Below are 22578 nucleotides of genomic sequence, written 5' to 3'. Positions count from 1 at the left end.
GTAACTCTGGACCAGCTACGCGAATGCATGCCGTTGGTTCCGAAAGCGCCCCGTTGGGCGCGGCGGGCTGCGGTGTTACCGATCTTCAGTCCGCGCCACTCGCTGGGCGCACACGCATGGTTCGCTGGGTTCGCCGTTATTCGCTTGTATCCATGCTTGTGTCCACTCTGTCGAAGACACCGAGGACTCCGTATCGCTTCCGAGCATGAGCGAAGCCGTCGCTGCCGTGGCCCTGCTAATGCGATACTGCAGTGTCATTAAAGGAGCCATGAAGAGAAAACAAAAGTTTGTTTTATTCGAAAGATTAGGTGTTTCATAGTACCCCAAGCGCTTTCCCGGAAGCAAATGATGCTTTATTCACTGAGAAATAAGGCAATTTAAGCCAAAATTTTAAATCTCCCGCTAAAATTGAACATTCCGTGACGTGTACAATGGCGTCATAGAGCCGGTCCATGAAACAGATACTTAGTATGTCGACTCCATATAGCACCCACACGCGGGAGCCGATCGAGACGGCGGCCATTTTAAAAATACTAGTAAAACCTAGTGCACCCGCAGCCCTAGTCATGGAATCGCCTGATCCGGAGAACAAAACTCTCGCCGAGGAGCTCGGGCTTGCATTTAACAACCTCACACCACTAAAACGCTCAATGCTTCTAAGTGCACGAGCGGCAGGAGTTGTGGGATACGCGGTGGACGGGAAAGCGACCATTCCGCGATAGCCACAACAGACGAACGCCCAGCCGTCGGCACCGCTGCCTCGTCAGCCCCGTCGCGACGGACGAATATAGACTGGTACGTATGTGCCGTATTTTGATTACGGTTAATAATAGTTCAATTTCAGTAGCAGTATCACTTATGCCAGTTGGCCGGTGTCGTGTATGGAAAGCCGTTCGCGCGAGCTCTCTGCTTCGACAAGAAATATACGAGCGTCAATGCGCGGTGTTTACGGCATTTTTTTCCCCGAGGTCAAAGCGATTTGACGAAGTCTGCGACGAGCGCCAGCATGTCCCAGGAGTGAGCTAACGTAAGGGTCCCTGCCGTAATCACTTCCTCGGAAATGAAGCGAGCACACTCGTACTTCCTTTAGCTCTCTTTCTCCTCCGTTTGCAAAGTTGACAAAACGTAGCCACTTGCTTCGCCTAGGTTCGTCGTTGGGCAGCGCATGAAAGGAGATCTCCTCACCGGCGGGGATGTCGCACTCCCTCGATGATTTGCCCGTACTACATGGGCATTTCAAAACGCAGCAACGAAATTTCATTGTAAAGTACTCGAAAAAACTGAAGTTTTCAGTGGTTGTAAACTGGAAACGAGCTCGTAACGACAGCAGCAAGCCAACACCATTCGAAACTTACGCGACGACTGGCACTATCTCGTCGCTTCTTGCTGTTCCTTACTCCCCTCGTTTCTATTTTTACCTTTGCTGGTTGACGATATGACGGCCAACCTCCTGTGAAGGGATTACGATACGAAGCAAGGTCGCGGCTGTGCGTGCTGGAACGGTTCGTTGGCCCCGAAGAGCCTCGAACCCGAAAATTCGTCTGCGCGACGGCGAGATGTCGAGCTCGGCCGGCGCTAGTTTCGTACGCATTGGCGCACACGCGTGCGAGTTCGTTCGGACCTTCAACCGTTTACTCCACCGTTCTTTGTCATAAAAAGAATGTGCAGTATGTTTCACGGGCATTTAGCTCGCTACTCAAACTGTAAGCCCTGCCTAACATGCGTTTGCTTTTGCCGGCCTCCGCCAATCGCAGAGCATTCCCAAGTGACATCACAGGTTCTGTTGCGGAAAATGATCTGGTGGGTCGCATGGTCATTTCCTTTTTTCCTAATTATGTAGCTTATTTGAGCGATGTTTGCGTTATAAGTGGTGTCGTTATGGTTCTAACGAGGCAATCTTTCGAATGAACCAAACTTGTGTTTTCTCTTCATGGCTCCTTTAAGGTCAGCGGTCTTGTGCCTGTCGACTGTTTAGATAACGTAGGACAAGCAGCCACCAGCAACGCGTTGCGCTCAAAGAAGCAGGTGGCTACACTCACGCAGTTCTTCCGCCCTAATAAATGATTGCTTTCTTTCCGAGAAAGTGTCGTATCAATGTTAGCTCGCGACTCCGTCGGCAGGATTGCTCTGATGTCAGTTTTTTTGCTTCACTTTCTTTATCGAATTTTTGTGATATCGAACTATTTTTCAAATCCTCGCGCTGTTCGATATAAGCGGGCTTTACTACTGGTTTGTCAATTCTGCTTCCTTCTCTGCTCTCACTTAGGGACCTACTCCTATATAAATCATGCCAGCCAGGCGAGTGGTTGCCCTGACGAAGGCAAGTCACTTTGCTGAAACGTTGGTAACCATCTGGTTTCTAACGTGTTCGAAGTTTTCTTTTGTGATATATATATATATATATATATATATATATATATATATATATATATATATATATATATATAAATACACAAATTGAGATCCAAAAAACTCATAACAAAGAGCGCGAGAAAAGAAGGAAGGCAAGTGAAAACAGGGACACACGAGAAAAACTTTTAAAACATGAAAGTTAACTACGTTTCAGGAAGAGGACTTCGTTTAGTACAGGGTCAGCTGATTTGAGTGTTATATATCAAAATGCAGCAAGGGAGAGGGCAGGGAAAGGGCAGGGAAAGTTCTTACTAGTTCGCAAGGGTAGGAAAGTTCGGTTGGAGGGCCGCAAAAAATGAGACAAGTGGAAGAGAGAAGAAAAAATTGAAAAAATAACAAAAAAAACCGAACATGAGAGAAAGATAAAAAGCATCGACTCAAAAAGGTAATTGCCAGTTTCGGCCTCCCGTCGCAACAGGAGGCAAGACGGGCGTCGAAAGAAGCTTATTAGAGTTTTGGTTTGGACTAGTTGGTAGCGGTAATCCATGACTTCGTGTATCGCCTCCCTGTGTCCTCTATGGTTTTGTTGGCACTACATGAAGTCATGGATTATAAAAACAAGATAATACCGTGCAATCATATAGCGCCCATCTGGCCACACACATGCGTTGAAGCGCACACAAAGGCAGACATTAGGCTGCGACAGGAAATTAGAGTACATTACTATACAAGAAGAAGAAAGAAAATAATAAAAAAAAGGGGGGGGGGGAGAGGTCATGAAAAAAAGATAACAGAAGGCATGGTGCACGCACACGACGCACACGTGGAGGTATACACCCGGTCGGCACATGGCGGCCTTGGGGAACCCCGAGGCAGTCAGCAATGAATATTAAAAAAACAGGAGTACAGAAAAGGAAGGCGAGAGAAAATCAATCACACACGCTCACGTGCTCAAATAAATTACAAGGTGAGTATCAAAGCTACTCTAACACACTCTTTCCTACTCTTTCATGCACCCTTCCCTACACTTTGGTACTTGATACTTTGATTAGATTTGATTGATTGAGTAGCTTTGGTCGATACATTGATTAGCACACCAACGTGAAACCTAAATAAAAACGTTTTTATACCCCGCGTCCAACTTTGCTATTTCCGCACGCTGCCATATGTAGTTTTAATTTTTGTTAAGTGGGCACAACCCCCCTGAAAGACAACGATTGCTGACCAATCTCCCAAGTGTGCACGTGTCATGAAGAAAGGAACAATAACAATGACAGAACTTTTTTTGTGCGTTGGCAACGTGCGGAGGTGGATAGCCAACTATGCTATCTCCGCCTGTTGCCTGCATAGAAACGAATACGTTGTCGCTTCTGTTATTCCTTTCTTCCCGGCGCATGAAATTCGTAGGATTGGCATAGAATCACGAGCTCCGAGGGGACACGAGCTCGCATTACAAAACTCCCACAACTCTGAATTACAATTGTAAAAGCAGTAGAGTACAGCGTGCTGCCTTATTGCTGAACGTCATGGCTCATGAGTAAAACAGGTACACACCAGCCGAGCAAACCCTCCATTGTCCGGAAGATTTGGCGCGTGGCAGTATGCTTGCTGACCTAATTTCTTTCGTAATTCAAAGAAACGAAAGTGAAAAGAGGGGCGCCTACACGGTGAAGCAGGAAAGAAGGCGGTTGACATAATGCGCGCCGATTAAAAACAAACGAAAGCGAAGAAAGCAATGCAAACGTGATTTCGCTTAGACGTTGTTAATAGATTTTGCCAGGCATTCACCTTCACAGCACGTGAGTAGAGCTAAGTGTTCCGATGGCTTTAATATTTTATACTTGGTGTACTGAGCAAGATTAATGTAAATAGTTATACACAAAATCTTCACTTCAAATATTATCTCCAATTCGCCCCTTCCGTCACTGCCTTCGAGGACAGAGATCACCATCTCCGGTGTTAAGCCTGCTGCCACATCAGCTGGAGCCAGTACGATTGGGTTTCCCGAAGGTAGGGAAAAGTACATGCACGGCCTTTATTTCGCAGAGGCCTTTATTTACTTAGTGTAAATGGCGACAGGGGGAATTTAATAGAAAGTAGAATGTACACTGTAGATTCCTTTGAAAAATGAATGTACACCATAGCTACAATATAATGCAACGACGCAGTCGATGGAGTCGCCGAAGAGACAAGGCATACGGTATATTTCAGGTGGTCATTTATTTTCTGATGTAAGAAATAAAAACGCTTTATGTACGTTCTGGGATTCCCTTTCTGCAGGCCACCGAAACAAACTTGGAGGACGAAGAATCTGTCGAGGATGCCCAGGAGTCTGGGGAAATCGTCGCCGAGACCGCAAGCGAGCAGAGGCACCCAGAGTCAGGGGCTTTTCCCGAAGCAACCGCCGACCGTCGGCACTCTGCCCCAGGAAGACACCCGACAGGGTCACCGACTGAAACGCCGATGGTTGCACCAACGATAATAAAGCCTGCAGCGGTACTGGTGGACGTGGACTTTGGGAAGGCCGACCGGGAGGCAGAGGAGACAGAAAAGGATATGCAAGAGTTGGCGTTGAGTACTGTGGAACTGTACCCCGAGAGCCGAATTGTAATTTTGCTTGCGTGTCTCTGCATCATTTGGATTATCTTTATCGTTCTTACGGTAGTGGTAAAGCATGGTGTATATACACCGGACGGCAATGGGACGACAAATTGTACTTGGCCACCGACTACCGCGACAACTACTATGACACGACACCCAATCAACACCCCAACCTATACAAGGACAACTACGGAGGAGCCGCTGAGAGGAATCTTCTACTGCGACACTGATTATTGTAAAAAAGAAGGGGACCACTTGCGCTCGTTAACGACTCAGTCCTCAAAGAAGCCGTGCGAAAATTTTTATGAGCATGTATGTGAGGCCTGGCGGACGGCCGCGTCACAGTTCTCGCAGAATTACCCCGGAGCGGCTGTTTCCACTGACACCCTAATACAGGCGTCGATAGAAGCTCAGTTACTGTCGTACGTCGCAGACGCAAGGAACTCAAAAGTTTCCCCAGCACGTGTTCTCTACGATCTCTGCGTGAAAGGAGGTAACACCGATGCCGAGCTCCTGGACGCCGCCAACGATCTCTTTCGTAGCTGGGGCCACCAATGGCCGCTCACGGACGACGCCGGCATCTCCTCGGCCGACGTATGGCGTTTTGCCGCAAAGCTGATGCGCGTACTGGGCGTTCCCTCTCTGATCGGCGTCGAGATCGGCCTCGATCCAAGGAACTTCGACGAGAATATCATCGAGTTGATCGCTCCGAAATCAATTTTGCCTACGAGAGCCGTACTCTTGTCCAATGACGTATCTCAGCAGCGCGTCATGACACTGTTTCGCGAAGCAACACAGGAAGCAGCCAGGGCTTTCAGCGCTGGAGATGCCAGAGCTTCCAACGTAGCAGCCAATGACGTCAGGATGACCATGCTTGCACTCGCGCGTCTCGAGCTCGAAGACCTCGGAAGCTCACCACTTGAATTCGAGGTCGAGCGTCTCGACGCCTTGGGAACGGGCGTGCAGGCATTTCTGAAACTCGTCTTCGAGAATGTCAAGGTGCTCGACAGCGATAGGCGCATTCTGGTAAAGCGCGGTCGCCTGGTGCGGATAGATTTGGACCAAACGGTGGAGAGCAACCCTCCCCGGGCGACTCTCAACTACCTGGGTCTCCTGGCCCTCGTAGCCCTGTCCCCATTCCTGCCAGAGGGGCTGACGTCCTTGCGGGTGCTCCACTCGGTGCATACTCTGGGAAGAGCCGAAAAGGGAAGCCGCGAGGTCCTCTGCCTGCGAGCCGTGAGCCAGGCGTACCCTGCATGTATAGCGGAAGCGTCCAAAGAGGTGCACAAGGACGTGCACCGCGACATGTGGTTGTCGCAGCTGGAGACACTGTTTGTGGGCTTTACGCATGACGTCACCTGGATGGACAACCTGACGTCGCTGCTAGTGCGCTACAAAATGCACAATCACCGCATTGCGCGCTTTTTCCCAGCCTGGCCCCTGGGTGAATGCGGAAGTCCCAAGGATGTGCCCACGTCCAACGCACTGGGCGCTTACGTTGCGGCCATCCAACTGCGTCAAAAAGAACAGCTAGACCAGGTGCGCTTAATTACTCATGATCGCACGCAGCAGTGGGGAGGACTGGGTTTCCTTACGGCCGTGCATGCCTAGTGACGACTGTAATGATGACTTTTGAGTCTTCCTATAGGCAAAGGGGAGGGGCACCCTGGATGGCATAATGTAGGTTTCGGACATGTGGTGTTTTCCGATTGACTGTTCGTCTTGATACTGCGGTGGCAACAGTATTCAATTCAGCTATATTTTGTGTCTACATGATGCCTTCGTCGTGGAATGTTTTTTTTCGAAAAGATAGCTGTTCTTCCGTTACTACCATGGTTGAATCGGTGTTGAATCGGTTGAATCGGTCTCACCCGCATTTCTGCACAGACCTAACGCAGCGCCATTCACTTCAAAATTGCATGTGTGATACTTGGGGCGGACTGGGCTCATGTGTTTAGTGATGATACCCTCTGATTCCCGTAATCTAACAGAATTAGTGGCAGAATTTCTCTTGTGTGGCGATTTTTGGAGGGAATCTTTGTCCAAGAAGCAGGAGCCATGGCATGCCGCATTTGCGCAACAAGTTGATTATTATTCAGTCATCCGTATACCATCCGCCGAGATTCATCGCATCCCCAAAGTGAGCATCTGTTCCTCTTCCGCTTCTGCTTTTCCAGTTCCACCAGGCTCGGCTGAAGCTGAGCACGGGCTCCCCTGTGTCGGTGTGGCCACGGCACCGGCTCTGCATGCAGCTTGTGCAGATTCCCGTCGGCGTGGTCAACGGATCTGTCCCAAGCAACGGCTCCGTCTTCGCCTTCCACCTGTCACGCCTAGCGGTGCGGCTGTACGCGGCCCTTGCTCAGCTCCTATACGAGGGCACCGTGTACGAGCTCGAGATTCCGCTCTACTTCACCGAAGTCGCGGAGCGCACGCTCGACAGCGTGATCGGGTGCCTGACGCAAGACGTGGGCAACCGCTTCCCACACGGCCTAAAACCGGACCGTGTTCGGAACGCACTTCTCGAACAGGTAGAGACACCCTGTGTGTGCGAGAGTGTGCGTGAGTGTGCATGAGCGTGCGTGCGTGCGTGTGTGTGTATGTGTGTGTGTGTGCGCGTGAAATTTTGAATGCGTGCTTGATCTCACTGGGGCTCTGTTGTGCCTTTTTATGTATCCACGTTTTTATGTGCACACACTTTATATGTCATGTGCACATGCATGTGGCCCCGGTACCTGTCTGCAAAGTTGCGGGCAAGTTCAGTGCAGATGTATGTTGCTATATGCGCCAATGTGAGCGCGCGTGTGTATGAGTGCCCCTTTGTGCACGCGGACATACATGCAACCGAGCAAAATGAAGTAAATGTTCATGCGTTTGCAAAACAAATGTATAGCTCCTTATTCATTGTTTTCCTTTGTTAAAGCGAAGCTTTTTATGTCTGACTTATGGCGTGGAGCGTCACAACTTTACACAATGGCCAACTTGACACATTAGGAGGGCACATAATGAATATGATGATGATTATAAATAGCAAACCTTTCTTCAGAAAAGAAAAAAAGGACGCTTCCAGAAGTCGAAATCGAACCTTTGTCCAGGCTTGGCGTTCTGAAGGCGACGTCCATCCGATAACGCCATTCCGACACGGGCGCAGCTGACTAAGGTTGCATGTGATAAACTGCCGCGTTTTGACCATCTTTCTCTGATAAAAAGCACTCTGACATGTTTTTTAACGCATGAGCATTACTTAGGTGTTAGATGGCTAATATGGCGAAAAACACGCGTTCCCCAGATCAGCGTGCCCGAACGACGTTTCCGGAATATACCGGCCAGGAACTGTGTCCAGTACAGTCTTCTCTGTGGCCGATTTGCATGTTTTGCATATTTTAATAGAAGAATGCCTCTTTGGCACAATGCGAAATCCCTTCTCACCAAGGCATTCCTGCAAAATACTGAAGCCTACTTTAAAGGAGTAATTGCAATGCTTGGTGTTTGTTCTGCTGGCTTTCGCACATTGGTTAGAGCAGAGAAGCGCACTCATGAAAAAAAAAATTGTAGTCTTGTTTCCATCGCCACATCATGACCTCAGCATCAGTAAAATATAAAAAAGAAACTACGGGCCACCAAACTCCGCAACACAACTCGGCGACATCGCTCGGGCAAAAGCGGTACTAATATATTCCAGAAGCTTAATTAAGAAAAATATCATGCACCCATGTAGTTTTCATAAGACTGCGCCATTACGGATTTTTGTCCATCCCTAATTTCTGCCATTAACAACATCTACCATTTTATTGACAGTTTTTAAATCGACGTGATTTGCTCATGCGACTCGTGCAAAAACCCCCTCCGCGATGGCCAGTTGATTTGCACCAGCTTAGAACCACCACCACCATCACCACCGCCCGTTTGTGTCCACTGCCGGGCGAAGCTTCTCCCAGAGACTATCTGTCACTTCTGTGGTAGGTGTGCAGAGTCCATGTTTCCCCCGAACATTCCAATTTAAAACCTCAAATCGAACCCTTGCTGTTCTCCTGTATCATTTTTTATCTTTTGAATACCCTTCCGACAAACGGATAGACCACCTGTGGCACAACCTGCTTACGCCATTTCTTTAGCATAATGTGAACAAGAATGCCTTCCACACGTGTTTGCCTTCTGATCGATGCTGCTGTTTTCTCTTTTGTTATTGTTACCCCCCGTATTCACTACTGCACTCCAAAAATCACCGCCGTTCGGTTTGCACCGGGCGGCCGTGTGAGAACACAGAATGTTGAATACACGTCAGGTAGCAGCTGATAGGAACTTACTCAGAAGCGTAAGCAGTTTAGGTAGCCGCTCGCTGCTGTGTACACATTTTTCGACATTTTGGCGTCATGGATGCCCCTGTGCACAACATAGACATCAACTTCTTTCTAACGACTTCGTTATGTGCTTGTGTTCCCCCCTATTGACATCGGTCGCCGTTGCAACTCGCATAGTGCGAAGTGTGCTTTACGGATATTGTAGAGACGCCACAGCAATATGACGGGGTACAGCTTGAAAGCCGCCGCTTTTCGGACGGCTTTCACTGCCGGCGCCACCACCTGCAGCCATACACTGTCGTGGTTATTTTTACGTCATCCCCTAACGACGGCAGGAACACCTTTGGACGTTGTTACCACCATGCCGGGTACCTACATATGTGTAACTCTGAAAACTATTTCTGGACTCATTCACTCCCTTAGTAGGTCTACACCGAGCGAAACCAGGCAGTGATCAGCTCTTTCGCGGAAGATCAATAGAAAAAGTGAGACGCAGTGTCATGAGTTCCGTCCGATGACACTTGTAGCTGATCGCTGCAGGCATGGCTATAGTGCCTGAGTGAGTCAGTGAAAAAGACTTTAAGTGCCGGCAACTGACGTAGTGTTGGCATTACGCCTGGCCGGAGCCACTCGTCGGTCTTTTGGCCACTCTACTAGACGGGCACCATCGCTACTCACTATGGTGGTGGTCGCCCTGTTCCCCGGAGGAAGGATGACGCCCCGCAGCTTTCACTCCGGTGCTGCCGTTCGAGAGTTGACAGGATCTGCTGGACAGCTGAAAGTTGGTCCTTGTTGCTGTAACTTCGCGTGACGTTTTGATACCACGGCGGGAGGTCGGTCCTGGTTGAAGCCTCTACTGGTCTAACCTCACAGTCCCACAATCAATGGGCAGCAGTCGCTCTGGCGTTGTTGCACAACACTCACGTGTCGTCTGGGTGCAGTTCTGGTTATATATGTGCCGTATTATGACCGGGGTAAGTAATGCATTCGTCTGCAGTTGTCTGAATATTGATGCTTGCGCCCTAGTTAGCTAGGGGTGTGGCCATGCCATCACCCTTCCTTTGTTTCTGTAATACTTGGTTGCACCTTGAAATGTGTCGAACCTATCTTTGGTCTCCACCCACCACTCTGCAGACAAATGCATTACTATCGCGCGGCCTGCTAATTTTCGCTGTACAGTATTAGCCGTCTCGTTGTGGTTGGCCGTTGTCTGTGACACATCGTCCCCTGCATGGGCGGGCAACCACTTTACTGTTGTCCTTCGTTTGTGAAGGTTCACCGCGGTGAGCACCCGCACTGCTCCACTGCACATTCGGCCTTTGGCAAAGTTACGCACTGCACCCATTGAGTCACATAGCACTGTTGTTTCCGGGTTGGCGATGGCCATGGCGATGGCCAGCTCCTCAGCATTCTGTGCTTAGCGTGTTGTGATGCTGGCTGCTGTTATTGTTTCCCCGGTCTTTGCATCAATGACCACAGCCGGGAAGCCTCTATGGTCACTGTACTCGGCTGCGTCCACAAATCTGATACCGGGCACGTTAGAATGTTGTTCAAGCATGACTTTTGCCCTAGCCACTCTTCTTTCCCTGTTGTGAGTAGGGTCTATGTTTGCGGGGGATAGGATGGACCCTGGTTGCATTCCTGATATCAGCCGGAATATATTCTTGCTTGTTGAGGTGCCGAGTGTTTGATACCGTTTGCAGTCTAGTTTGGCAAGGATAGATCTGCCAGTCTTGGATCCCTTGAGGCGCTCGAGATGTGCTACTCTCTGGGCTTCACTGAGTTCTTCTAGCGTGTTGTGGATACCGAACTCCAAGAGCTTCTCGGTGTTCGCCATATGGAGGACACCAATAGCTGCTTTCTTTGTACGTCTTTCGATGGCAGCGTTCAGACGGTTACGTTAATGTAGTACCCATTCGTGGAAAGCCGCGGCGTAAGCAATGTGGCTGATTGTGAAGGATTGGATCAGCCGTACAGACTGTCCTCTTGCATACCAGATCTTTTATTTGCTACTCGCTTAATAAGCTGTATAGCTGCCGCGACTTTACTAATGAGACGGGTGACTGTATCCTTGTTTCTACGGTCCCTCTCAATCAGGAAGCCCAGAACTCTGATCTTTGTGAACTCAGCCACCCTTTGCCCGGTGTTAGTTCGTAGCTTGATGTTGCTGTCTTGCTTGAGCAGTGTTATCGGTGTAATAATCAGTTGTTCTGATTTACTTGGGGCGCAGACAAGGCCCGTGACTTGCAGTTGATCATCTATGGATTCTACAGCTTGTTGCAGGAAGGGTTCGATGTGTCCGTCGCATCCGCCTTGCACCCATAGTGTAATATATACTGTTGCACACATAGTGTAATAATATACTGTTTCCAGTCGTCATGAGACGCCAATCATTACAAGGTTGAAGAGTAACGGTGAAATCAGCGACCCTTGGGGAGTTCCTACACTTCCTAGCTTCCTTTCTTCGAGGGTTTGGTCACCTGCTTGTATCTGTGCGGTGCGCTCCGAGAGGAAGTCGCCTACGTAGTTGTACGTCCGTGTTCCCATCCGCAGGGCGCATATCTGGGAAAGGATTGCAGAGTGCTTCCCTTTGTCGAAGGCACTGTGCAAATCCAGTCCAAGTATGGCCTGATTGTCCTTGGTCTTGTTGTCAATGATTTCCGCCTTGATTTGTATCAGCGTCTTGAGTACTCAATTTGGTTCTGAAACCGAGCATAGAGTCCGTATATAGGTCGTTCTCCTCTAGGTACGTTTGCCATCGATTCATGAGGACGTGTTCCAGCACCTTCCCCAAGCACGATGTCAGGGAGATTGGGCGTACGTTCTCGATGCCGAGTGGCTTGCCTGACTTTGGGATTAGAATGGTCTTTGCTGTTTTCCATTGTTTTGGTAGTTTGTCTTCTTTCCAGTACCTGTTGAACAGGGCCGTAAGGCTGGCTATCGCCGGTTCGCTGAGGTGTTTGAGCACCGTGTTTGTTACTCGGTCGGGGTCGGCTGCTGAGTGGCAGTTCAATTCCTGAACCGGCATGCGAACCTCCCAGACTTCAATGTCCCTGTCTAGCTTGCCGTTGGTGGGTTCCAAGTAGTCGGGGTGGCTTTCCTCGGAGTTGTCCGGTAGATATTTGTTAAATCTGCTTGTACATCTGTTCCTGCCCTATCTATCTTATTGCCTTGTTCAACACTTTGCTTAAATTGTCACGTTGGCGAGACTTGGTTTTGGTCTCGTCCAGCAGATGATGCAGTAACGCCCACGTCTTACCCACATGTAGTTGACCGTCTGCTGCATTGCAGATATCTGTCCACTGTTGCCGGCAGAGCGCAGTGCAGTGTTTTTGGATTGCGCGGTTGAGGTCGGCGACCTTCCGCCTGAACTTTCTGTTGTTACGTTGCTGTTTCCACCTCTTGCAGATTGATAGCTTCGCTTCTATCATGTGTGCTAGGTGGTTGTCGATTTTCTCAATTTCCGGTACCGTCTCGATTTCCTTAGTTGCGGCCTTGGCGCTTTCCAATATTTTACTTGTCCACGCGCCTATGTCCTGGATTTCTTCTTCTTTCCCCGGTAATAGGGTGCGATAGAGATCCCAATATTTGTCAGCATGTGTATTCGCTTCTCGAGCGGCTTCTCTTCGACGGGGACCTTTATTTCTAGGATGTAATGGTCGCTGCCGAGATCGAGGCCTGTATTGGACCATGTTGGAAGTCTGCTATTGCTGGTAACCCTGACAAAAGTAAGGTCTGACGTTGTGTCTCTGTCTCTTATGGAGCCGGTTCGCGTTGGTTGTGCGGGGTGCGTGATTAGGATGAGGCTTTCTTCCTGGGTGGCCTCCAGGAGGTATCTTCCCTTGATCGGACTCTCATCGTATCCCCACTCCCTGTGCTGAGCATTGAAGTCACCGCAAACAATGAGGTTGGCATTGTGTCCTGCTATTTTGTTGACCTTACTCATGAGAGTTTTGAATCGCTGTCTGTGGTTGCTCGGGCTGCTGTATAGGTTGAGGATGTATATACTCTGCTTCCTCTTCTTTCCGACGACAACTTCTGTGATGATGTGCTCAGCCGATGATTTCTTCAGACTATCCCTTCCTTCATACGATATTCCTTTCGTTATCGAGGTACATAATCCCCTTCCTGAGCCGTTGATTGCTCCACTCGGAGAACAGGCGTGCCCCCTGTATCCCGGTAACCGTACGTCCTCATGTAGGGTCTCCTGTAGTAATAGTATGTCTGGTTTTCTGGTTGACTGCATGATTTGGACCTGGAGTATCGCCTTCTTGAAATGAAAACCGTGGCAGTTCCATTGCCAGATGACCAGGGTCTTGTCATCTACTGTGCTTGGGGTGTTCCTGTCCATGGTGGCATGCTAAGGTGTACCTCATCTCTTATCTGTGGTACGGCAGCAGGACTGATGCCTAAATCGACTCTTATTTGCTGTACGGCTGCAGTCATGTGCTGCTGTACCACTGGCGGCACGTATTGCTGGACGGTCGTGCTGATATTCTGCTGCAGGGCCGGCGTAACCTTCCGTTGTATGATCGTTTCCACACTTTGCCTGACTGTTTCCACGAAATCTTCGGGGATCTCTTTCTTGAAGCTGTTGAACGACTGTACTAGGCTTGCCACCATGTCTTCTAACTTGTTCACCCTGTCTACTAGTTTGCGTTCCTTTAGGCTTTCGATAGCCCTTCTCTTGGGTAATGGTTCCGAGGCCCCTGCTGCTTGTTGGTGCTCCTTTCCGTTAGTCCCCACGTCTTCATTCATCGGCTCAGCTTGCTGCTCCTCCAGCACTTGATGCGGCTGTTGTAGTAGCTTTTCTTGTTGCCCTTGCTGCAGTTGTTGTATCTGACCTCCCTGTTGTACTTGTTGAGCTTGTAGCTGCTGACTGATCATTTTGATCTGTTCAGGCATGCTTTCCATTGGTTTGCGTAACTGCGCGTTCTCTTTGCGGAGTACATCCACTTCATTTTGTGTCGCCTTGTCTTGACTTACCTTGTGGTTGTTCGGTATGGCGGACCGCTTCGTAGATTCCCCTTTCCCAGCATCGTTTTGAACAACCTGGCTCCAGCACACTCTGTCCTTCGATTTATATCTGCCCCTGCTTAGGTCTCTCCTGTTACTTGTACCTCATTCCGATCTTCTGCTCAACGAGCATGGTTGCCTTCCCTGATTCTTAGTTGAAGCACTTTCAAGTTCTGGGAAACAGTTAGGGGCAAGGTCCTCCTGCTCTTTCCTGCGCCGATCTTCTTCAGCTTCCTTCCTTGCCCATCTTCTTTTGGTCACCACGTAAGGTGTCTTGTATCTGTTCTTGCAACCGTTGCTCCCGGTGGGGTGGGGGCCGTTACACGACTTGCACTTGGACTGACATACCTCGTCATGTCCCTCCTTTGGATTGTTCATGCCGCAGTTGAAACACATCCGCACGTTCGGTGTTGGGCAGACATCTCTCCGGTGCCCGTCTTCACCACACATCGTGCAGAAATCGAAGTGCTTCCGGTATAAGCTGCACTGTAAGGATCCTGAACCGTAATACACTTGTCTTGGTACCCGTTCTCCTTCGAAGGCGACTATGATGGTTGGGGGGTTGCCGATTCTCCTAGCTCCTGCATTAGCATATTGAAGACCAGGCTAGCTCCGGCCAAAGCGTCTGTCCTTGTAGTGTACAGGGTCCGCCTTAGCTTTTTAATCCAATGACAGTGGTTCGAATCCGGCTCTTGACTCGGTTATTGTTTTTTTCATTTTTAAATTGAACTACAATTTTACGGCTTCGGTTTGTTTTGGTGTTTTAAATGATTTATCTGTGTGTGTTAGGTCATGTTATGTGATGTTTAGGTTAGGTTGGCTAGCTTTACGTTATGTAGAGCGATGTTGTGCCAGACGCGGCAATGTTGTTGTAAAACGCCGGTGGACGTCGATATAATAGAGCGCCTGTAATACCGTCGGACGACACTCTAGACGCGGCCAAAATGAGCTGTGGCGCAGTGCTGACGCCCGTTTACATAAAGGTTTTAAGTGCAATGCACTTCTTAAGCGACCCTGAACCTGCGTCCACCGGCGATGTCCGCGCACGTGGAGATGGGCGCGCACAGCCTGGCCGCTGACATAGCACATACCCACGTGGGGGATTGGCCAGGAATCTCCTCGTCTTCCTTGGCAACGGGGGGAGATGGGCGCGCGCTGCCTGGCCGCTGACATGGCACATACCCACGTGGGGGATTGGCCAAGAATCGGGCGTGAGAAGGGCTAATGCACCTGCTTAAAGGAGTACTGACACGAAATTTCAAAGCTGAGATCCGCTCTAGCAATCAAGTACAACGACAACACAAATAGGTGTCTGTGAATAAATGCATCTTTCTTTCTTTGTAGTTGTGTGTGTGTGTGTGATCTCTCTTTCGCGAACATTACCGAACCGCGCAAATTCAACTCGTGCACTCGCACTTTCACATTCTTCCCTTCGGGGAAATGCGGGGAATTTTTCTTCTTTTGCTCACCCTCTGCGGTTCCTTGCAGGTGCTGGCACTCCAGCTTGGGTTCTTAGCCTTCCGGCGGCTCCTGGCTGTGCGGCGGATTTGGCACCACGACTTCCGTCTGTCCACTTTTCCCACCGCCACTTCCGACCAGCTATTTTTCATGTACTACGCACTGGACAACTGCGAACTAAGCGATGCCGTGTACCAGTTATACCAGTTCGAGACGGAGCGCCGCCTTCCCGCGGCGGCGCGCGTCAACCTGGCGCTGCGCCACTCGACGAAATTCGCGCATGCGTTCCAATGCGCAACCGATTCGCCAATGGCGGCTGGGGACAGGTGTCGCGTCCTACACTAGGTGACGTGGCAGATTTTAGAGGGGTGACATTTAGCCCGTGGGCGCGCATACTCCGCCATTATAGTAATCGCATTTGAACAGATGAACCTTAGATAAGGACTGCATACTGGCACGAAGCCAATTATTTTAAAAGTTTGGAAATGCCTTGAAAAGTTTGATATACAGTTATAATCAACACCAAGCAATGCATTATCGAGGCATAATTTCGCCATTTCCCGAGTGCTCGCAAATAAACAATTTTTTCGCAATACAATCCCGTTGTCTCTAAAAATCTCATATATCCTGTCACATTCTGGAAGGCGTCCCCGAACCGGGCTCCGTCGCCTCCGTCATGCGTCTGTTATCGTGGTAGTGAGCGACCAGCAAAGGTAGCTGTCTAGTGACGAAGACAAGAAAACGAAGGCAGACTGAAGTGGTTTACTGTATGGCAAGAGATTAGTCGAAGCAATACAGCAACAATAGCCATTATGTTCGAGGATAATGAAGAGTGGCAGCATTGGTTCGCTGCTCCAAAACGAATGAATTTTGCACTCGAAGGCACCCGGTATTCATGCCCGATGTGTTGATGGTCAAACAGCTCTCCTAGCGCTTTCTGCACACGGCCCTAACACAGTAGATACACAACCACTCTTTCCTAGCTTCAATAATTGTGCGCTCAAGCCACCAAAAAATCCTTGTTCCACCAGAAGTTTTTTTAGGAAGGCAAGCGGAAAGCTTGAGCGCGAAACTCTTGAAGCTCATTTTATCAGGCAGCCGGGGGATAACTGCGTTAGTACTCTGTCCATATCGCTTTCAGATAATAAGTATCCTTCCTAGAAATGGGATGTAGTTTGACGTCACAATCTCTTAAATTTTTATTTGTATATAAGCAGCGTTCTTTTTCAATAAAATCTCGTTGGAAGTTCGGCACTGTGTTGTTATGAGGGCTTCTTCTTCTACCCTGTTTTATTGCGCCGTAGTAACTATCAAGCACGTGATCGATATAGGACGTGTACATAATTCTCAGCCATACCTTGAACCCAAGAATAACACAATGGCAGTATATATTCTCAGAAGATGTCTACCAGCTGGTAGAGCTAGCCAGGATGAAACTAAACAGTTAGGAAAGAATAGGTGAGGTATCCAGCAGCACAGGAACTGTTTTATTGAACGAACTTTCACTCCCCCCTCTCCTCCACCCCTTGGACGTGAGGAAGCGACTCCAAGCAATTAAAAAGCGAAATATTAAAGGCGCATTATTTAAGGCAATCGTCATGATTGCACCAAAGTAACGCTAGTGCAGACGCGGACAGACAGTTGAAGCAGGTGAGTGACTCTCCACCGAACGCCCGAAACCAACGGCTCTACAAAAGTGCCTTCAGCATTCTCCCAACAGAATAATGAAATGAGGTTTCTACCTAGTGCGAGAAATAAGAAAAATATAAAATAATTACAGAAAATGGCGAACCGTGCAACACCCTGTATTTCCACAATAATGCAGATTTCGGAAAAATTCAAAATGTAATCGTTGTATTAACGTAAATGGAAGTAATTTTTCAGACGAAATACCGAAAAACAAATTAAGAAAAATATTTAAAAAACACGGAGAATGTCAAAACGTATACCGCATGCCATTTCCACATTAATGCAGATTTCGGGAAAGTTCCACTTGGAATTTTTATAATAGCCTAAATTGACATAATTGGTGAAATAAAATTCTGAAAAACTAAAAAAACAACAAAACTATAAAACAATTACAGGAAATGGCAAACCGTGTAACGGCCTGAATTTCCACGAAAATGAAGGTGTGGAAAATTATCATCGCCATGCTTCTCCGATGCATGAAGAGGACGAAGAATAAACCTAGATGCGACGGAGATGCTGAGGGATAGCTCGCGCTCACAGCTCGCTCTCGCGGCACGAGGCTGGCTCCTCGCGGAATCGAACGACGAAGACACCACTGGGTGCCACGAAAATAAACCCTCTGCTTCTGTTTGGAGAGCTTCATTTTTCGACTCCTTGGCTCAACAAAGGTTTCGCGAAAATTCCACCCGAAATCGTTACAATAACGTAATTGGATTTAGAAAAAAAAAATTGGATGGAGAAACCTCCCACTCAAGACAGTTGGCATAAGAATGCTACGCATTAGTAGAGTATCCTCTGAATTTATTCAGAGTTTTTTTCCTGTCGTTTATGGATCCAAAACTCTTTCCAACCGGTCTAAATTATCTCTTCTAAGCGCTCGTAATTAAATAGGAATTCTACTCATTTTCACTGCCTTCTGTTGATTGGCCGATCCCCTGAGTGGTTACGTTCCATACCCAAAGGCGGAAGACTAGCACGAACAAGATACATAAGGAAGACATACGGCAAAGACCCGGACGCAGTCTACACCGACGCGGCAACTAACAGCCGTGGCAACGCCTCAGCGGTGGTAGTCAACTGCGACGGGAAAGCTCTAGACTTCCTAATGAGCAACAAACAGAACATACAAGAAGCCGAAACCACCGCCATCCTAATGGCCATAAGGTGGGGCGAGCACAAAAAGAAAAATCTCACCATAATTACTGACTCCACGAGAGCAATTAGAAACATAATTTGCGTAATAATTCCTAAAACAGCAAAGAATATAATGCCTCTGACACCGAAAGGCAAACACAAAATAATATGGACCCCGGCCCATCAGGGACTGGAAGGAAATGAAAAAGCGGACTCCCTCGCGAGGCAAATCATGGACCGCGGGGAGTCTGAGCATTCATACGCCCTTCCTCCATACAGTGCGGCTACCGACCGACTCCGGTTATGCCGACTAACTAGAAAAAGAATGCCGACACCTCATCTTCTACTAGACGCAGAGGAGGCCAGAAATCTTAGGAAAATTCAGGCAAATACCTACCCACATAAATCTAGATTAGCGCTCATGTTTCCGGATAAATATAACGAAGAATGCCAGAAATGCCATCAGAAGGCAGACCTCTTCCACACTATATGGAACTGCCCGACCATATGGCAACAGAACAACTACAAGACATCAATAGAGTCCTGGGAAGCGGCACTGTCCAGCTCGAACCTCTCCAGTCAGCGAGAACTGCTGGAAAGAGCCAAGCTAGGGGCTTTCGCCACTGGAGTCCTGGAAATAGGATTCCACCCTTGACTCCACCCCCTCCTCTTCTACCTTTGTGAATAAAGTTTACCACCACCACCACCACAACAACAACAATCCTTTATTTCAAATGGAAGGCCATGCGACCAAAAAAGGGGCGTAGAAGAAGAAGAAAACCTTAGGCTTAGTTCTCGTACAAGCCGTCCACCGAGGAACAACAACCACGACAGTGCGTTTAATTTAGCACCATGGAAACTGATAGAAGCACAAGTAAGTTATTCAACCCACTATTGTATCCAGCACTGTCCCATGGAGCCTTACATCTTTTGCTATGAGATAGCCAAATAAGTTTCCCGACTAGTAGTGTGGCCTTGCAGATTACATCTTTTTTTTTTTTTTTTTGGGGGGGGGGGCATGATATAATGCGCAGACAGGGTACTACAGTACTGCGCAGACTTGCGTCAGCAGCGCACTGCCAGAGTGACCAGATTTGTTTTTCTGCATGAGGGGCATTTTGAGGGGGATGCCCAATGGAAGAAGGACGACACAGAGCACGTAGGGAAATGCAATTATTTACATCTTGAAGCTCAATAAAAAGGTGTCCAGTTGCACCGCGATAAGAGGTGCAAAATACGTCCGTCTAGTGTCGCTGCCCGTTTGGAGGGCCTATTCAGTGCAATCATACTCTCTGCAACACCTGAAATCCCGGGCCGTCTCCTCTCCCCTAATCTGAAGCCGGGGGAGGGGCGAAGCATGCGGTGTATAAGTGTATTCTTGGCGCCTTTGCGTTTTTGCCCACGTAGACGAACGGATTGGGGTATAGAGGTATGCAGTTTGCTGTAAAATTTTCGTGTCTTTCAAGCATGAAGTGTTCTAGCGCAAGGCATTGCAAAACGAGTGTCCCGGTATTTTAGTACCGTGACTACATGGCACGACGACGACTACAGGAGACGCCTACAGCCCGAGCTCCTAAGGGGCTTTCCAGCGAAAAATTCCTGGCCATCTCCACTAACGTGACACTCACGGAGGGGCGAATCATGTAGTGTATAAGTGTATCCTTGGCGCCTTTGCGTGTTTACCCAAAGATATTAAACCGTAACTTGAAAGCTTGGGAGTGTGCAACTATATCCTTGCCGCAATGGCGCTTTTACCCACGGATATGAAACCATAACGTGACACCTGAGTCATGGCAAAGAACATGCAGTCTATAATTGTAGTATTTGCGCCTTCTAGTTTTTGCCCACGGGTGTGAAACCATAACGTGAAACATGGGCAAGGGCGATACATAGGAAGGAATAGCGCACATTTTGACGAGGGACAGACAGAATTACACACCACAAGCGCTGTGGTGTGTCATTCTGTCTGTCCCTCGTCAAAATGTGCGCTGTTCCTTCCTATGTATCTGACCACCAACATGACAACGTGGTACCCTTTTGGGAAGGGCGAGAAATGCAGCGTATAAGTGTACTAATGGCACCTTGGCGTTTTACCCACGGGTATGAAACGTAAGAAGAAACCTGAGGAGAAGCGAAGAGCATGAAGTGTATGTCTATTATTAGCGCCTTAGCGTCGTTTCCCACGGAGATGAAACCGTAACTTGAAGCCTAGGGAGGAGCGAAGAATGCAGTGTGTGTATTATTGGTGCCCGGGCGTTTTTTCCCACGGAGATGAAACCGTTAGGTCGTAGAGGTATACAGTTTTGCCGTAAGTCCTGTGTCTTTGAACCGCGAAGCGTTCTAGCGCGAGGCGTTGGAAAATGGGTGACCCGGTGTGTTCTTTTACTACGCGTTTTTTTCCACGGAGATGAAACGTTCTAGCGCGGAGCGTTGGAAAAAGATTTTCCAGGTGTTTTAGCACACCGTGACTGCATGATAGTACGACATGAGACGCTGCTAACCTGAGCACCTTAGGGGCTTGGCCCCTAAAAGAAAACTGCTGAGAAATCGAAAAACCGTGCATTGCGCGCGTAATGGTAGCAATGATATGGGGAAGCTCGGTATATAGCTTCGCATTTTGAAAAGCGCGAGTTCGATCACTTAAGCATGCTGTGGATGGCAATGACTGGTCTACCCTTAATGCCGAGAGCCTCGTGGGTGACACGAACGTCTGTTGCGGGCGGGGGATCCTTCATTTCCAAGTTTCCGGGGGCATTCCAGACTACTTTGAAGCGGGCCTGCCTTGAATACAGCAAAGCATCAGCCTCCACTTTTTAGCCGACGTGGACCTAAGTGTCTGGATGGGCGACAAATGTTTTCTTTGTCTATTTATTCATTAACGGTTAAACCCAGCGGTGATCTCTGGGTAAGACCCTTCTGTCTACACCATTTGAGACCCTACAAGGAATACTTTTGCGGTAATCTCACTTTGTAAAGAGCGCTGTCTTCGGAGTAGGGTTGCCTCTACGTTCACACTATAGCCTGCATTACTGTAAGTAACTAGTTTCTATATTCCGGGGCAAAGACACAATAGCGAACCAAGAGTGCAATGTGCGAAGCTATATATGCGCTCGTCATGATGCGCTGAAATAATCCCATACCCCTCCTTCCGCAATGCAGGCGGAAAAACATTCGTTACCGCACCGGCCGTTGGTATCGGCTCTACCACTGCTTCGGCACAACCACTGTTTCCAGAGCTGCTTCGAAAACCATGCTCACCGGGGATGTCGGGATCGCAATTATTGTGACGCTGTTCTTCATAGGTGGGGCTGCAAATACGTGCCACTGTGTGTTTGTTTTACGCCAAGGAATGAAATGGCGCTGTCTAGAACTATCGCCCTCCCAGTTCAAGGTTGTTTGCGGGCAGGCGGGTTGTTGCGGATTCCTTTCTGGGCTTTTCTTTCTGTGCCTTCCCTGTGCGCCTTGCTTCAAGGGAGCTCTATGGTCTAGATGTGGTGGTTGTCAGAGCCTTAAGAGTAGCGTAGTTGGTTAATTGATGGATTGATTGATCTGTTGATTGAGTGATTTGTGAATTGATTGATTGATTGATTGATTGATTGATTGATTGATTGATTGATTGATTGATTGATTGATTGATTGATTGATTGAGGCAGCCCCTTTGTATAATGGGCATAGCATGTGCCGTCTCGCCATGGGTTATAATACCAACTGTGCGCAGCGTCACGAGGTGAGCGCGTGATCGGATCGACTTCGCAGGCAGCAGCTTTCGGAAGTTCAACGCGACTTGTATTTCTACTTGCCTATGTTTCTATTTACTAAATCTCCGACCTTATGAGCCCAAGCAAGCCGCAAGTTTTCTTTGCATTGAGAAATGGTGGCATAGGTACGATGCTGTTCAGAAGGGTAGCCATCTGGGTAAGCTGGTATACATCCATCGTGACCATCGCCTATACAGGAGGCGATGTCGTGACAAACTAAGTGAACAAAACATGATACACACAGGGAAGAAATCGCTAACGCGAGCGCAACT

At 48.5% G+C, this 22578-nt stretch overlaps 2 protein-coding genes across 2 annotated transcripts in view; both read left to right on the top strand.

Annotated features, from left to right (window-relative positions):
• Positions 1–17608, top strand: part of LOC144144476 (uncharacterized) — a 40656-nt gene extending 23048 nt beyond the window's left edge. The window contains exons 5-6 of the mRNA XM_077675935.1: positions 7131–7481; positions 15756–17608. Coding sequence (XP_077532061.1) covers positions 7131–7481; positions 15756–16070 — 666 coding nt within the window. The 3' untranslated portion in view covers positions 16071–17608. The remainder of the gene's footprint in view (positions 1–7130; positions 7482–15755) is intronic.
• LOC144144744 (uncharacterized) lies at positions 2288–6564 on the top strand. The gene is made up of 2 exons (XM_077676261.1): positions 2288–2320; positions 4633–6564. Exons 1-2 carry the CDS (start codon positions 2288–2290, stop codon positions 6562–6564), a joined length of 1965 nt encoding a protein of 654 aa, XP_077532387.1.
• Positions 17609–22578: the final 4970 nt, after the last annotated feature.

The sequence above is a fragment of the Haemaphysalis longicornis genome, unplaced genomic scaffold (genome assembly GCF_048455015.1).
Source record: "Haemaphysalis longicornis isolate Haplotype H1 unplaced genomic scaffold, Haemaphysalis longicornis Haplotype H1 scaffold_7, whole genome shotgun sequence".
Lineage (NCBI taxonomy): Eukaryota > Metazoa > Arthropoda > Arachnida > Ixodida > Ixodidae > Haemaphysalis > Haemaphysalis longicornis.
Note: the sequence above shows the minus strand (reverse complement) of the source record. Positions and strands in the feature narration are given on the sequence as shown.

Excerpts from the sequence above, each read along its gene's own strand:
- LOC144144744 (XM_077676261.1), top strand. The coding sequence starts at position 2,288 with ATGCCAGCCAGGCGAGTGGTTGCCCTGACGAAG. Across the intron at positions 2,321-4,632 it reads GAGTGGTTGCCCTGACGAAG|GCCACCGAAACAAACTTGGA; the intron begins GCAAGTCACTTT and ends CCCTTTCTGCAG.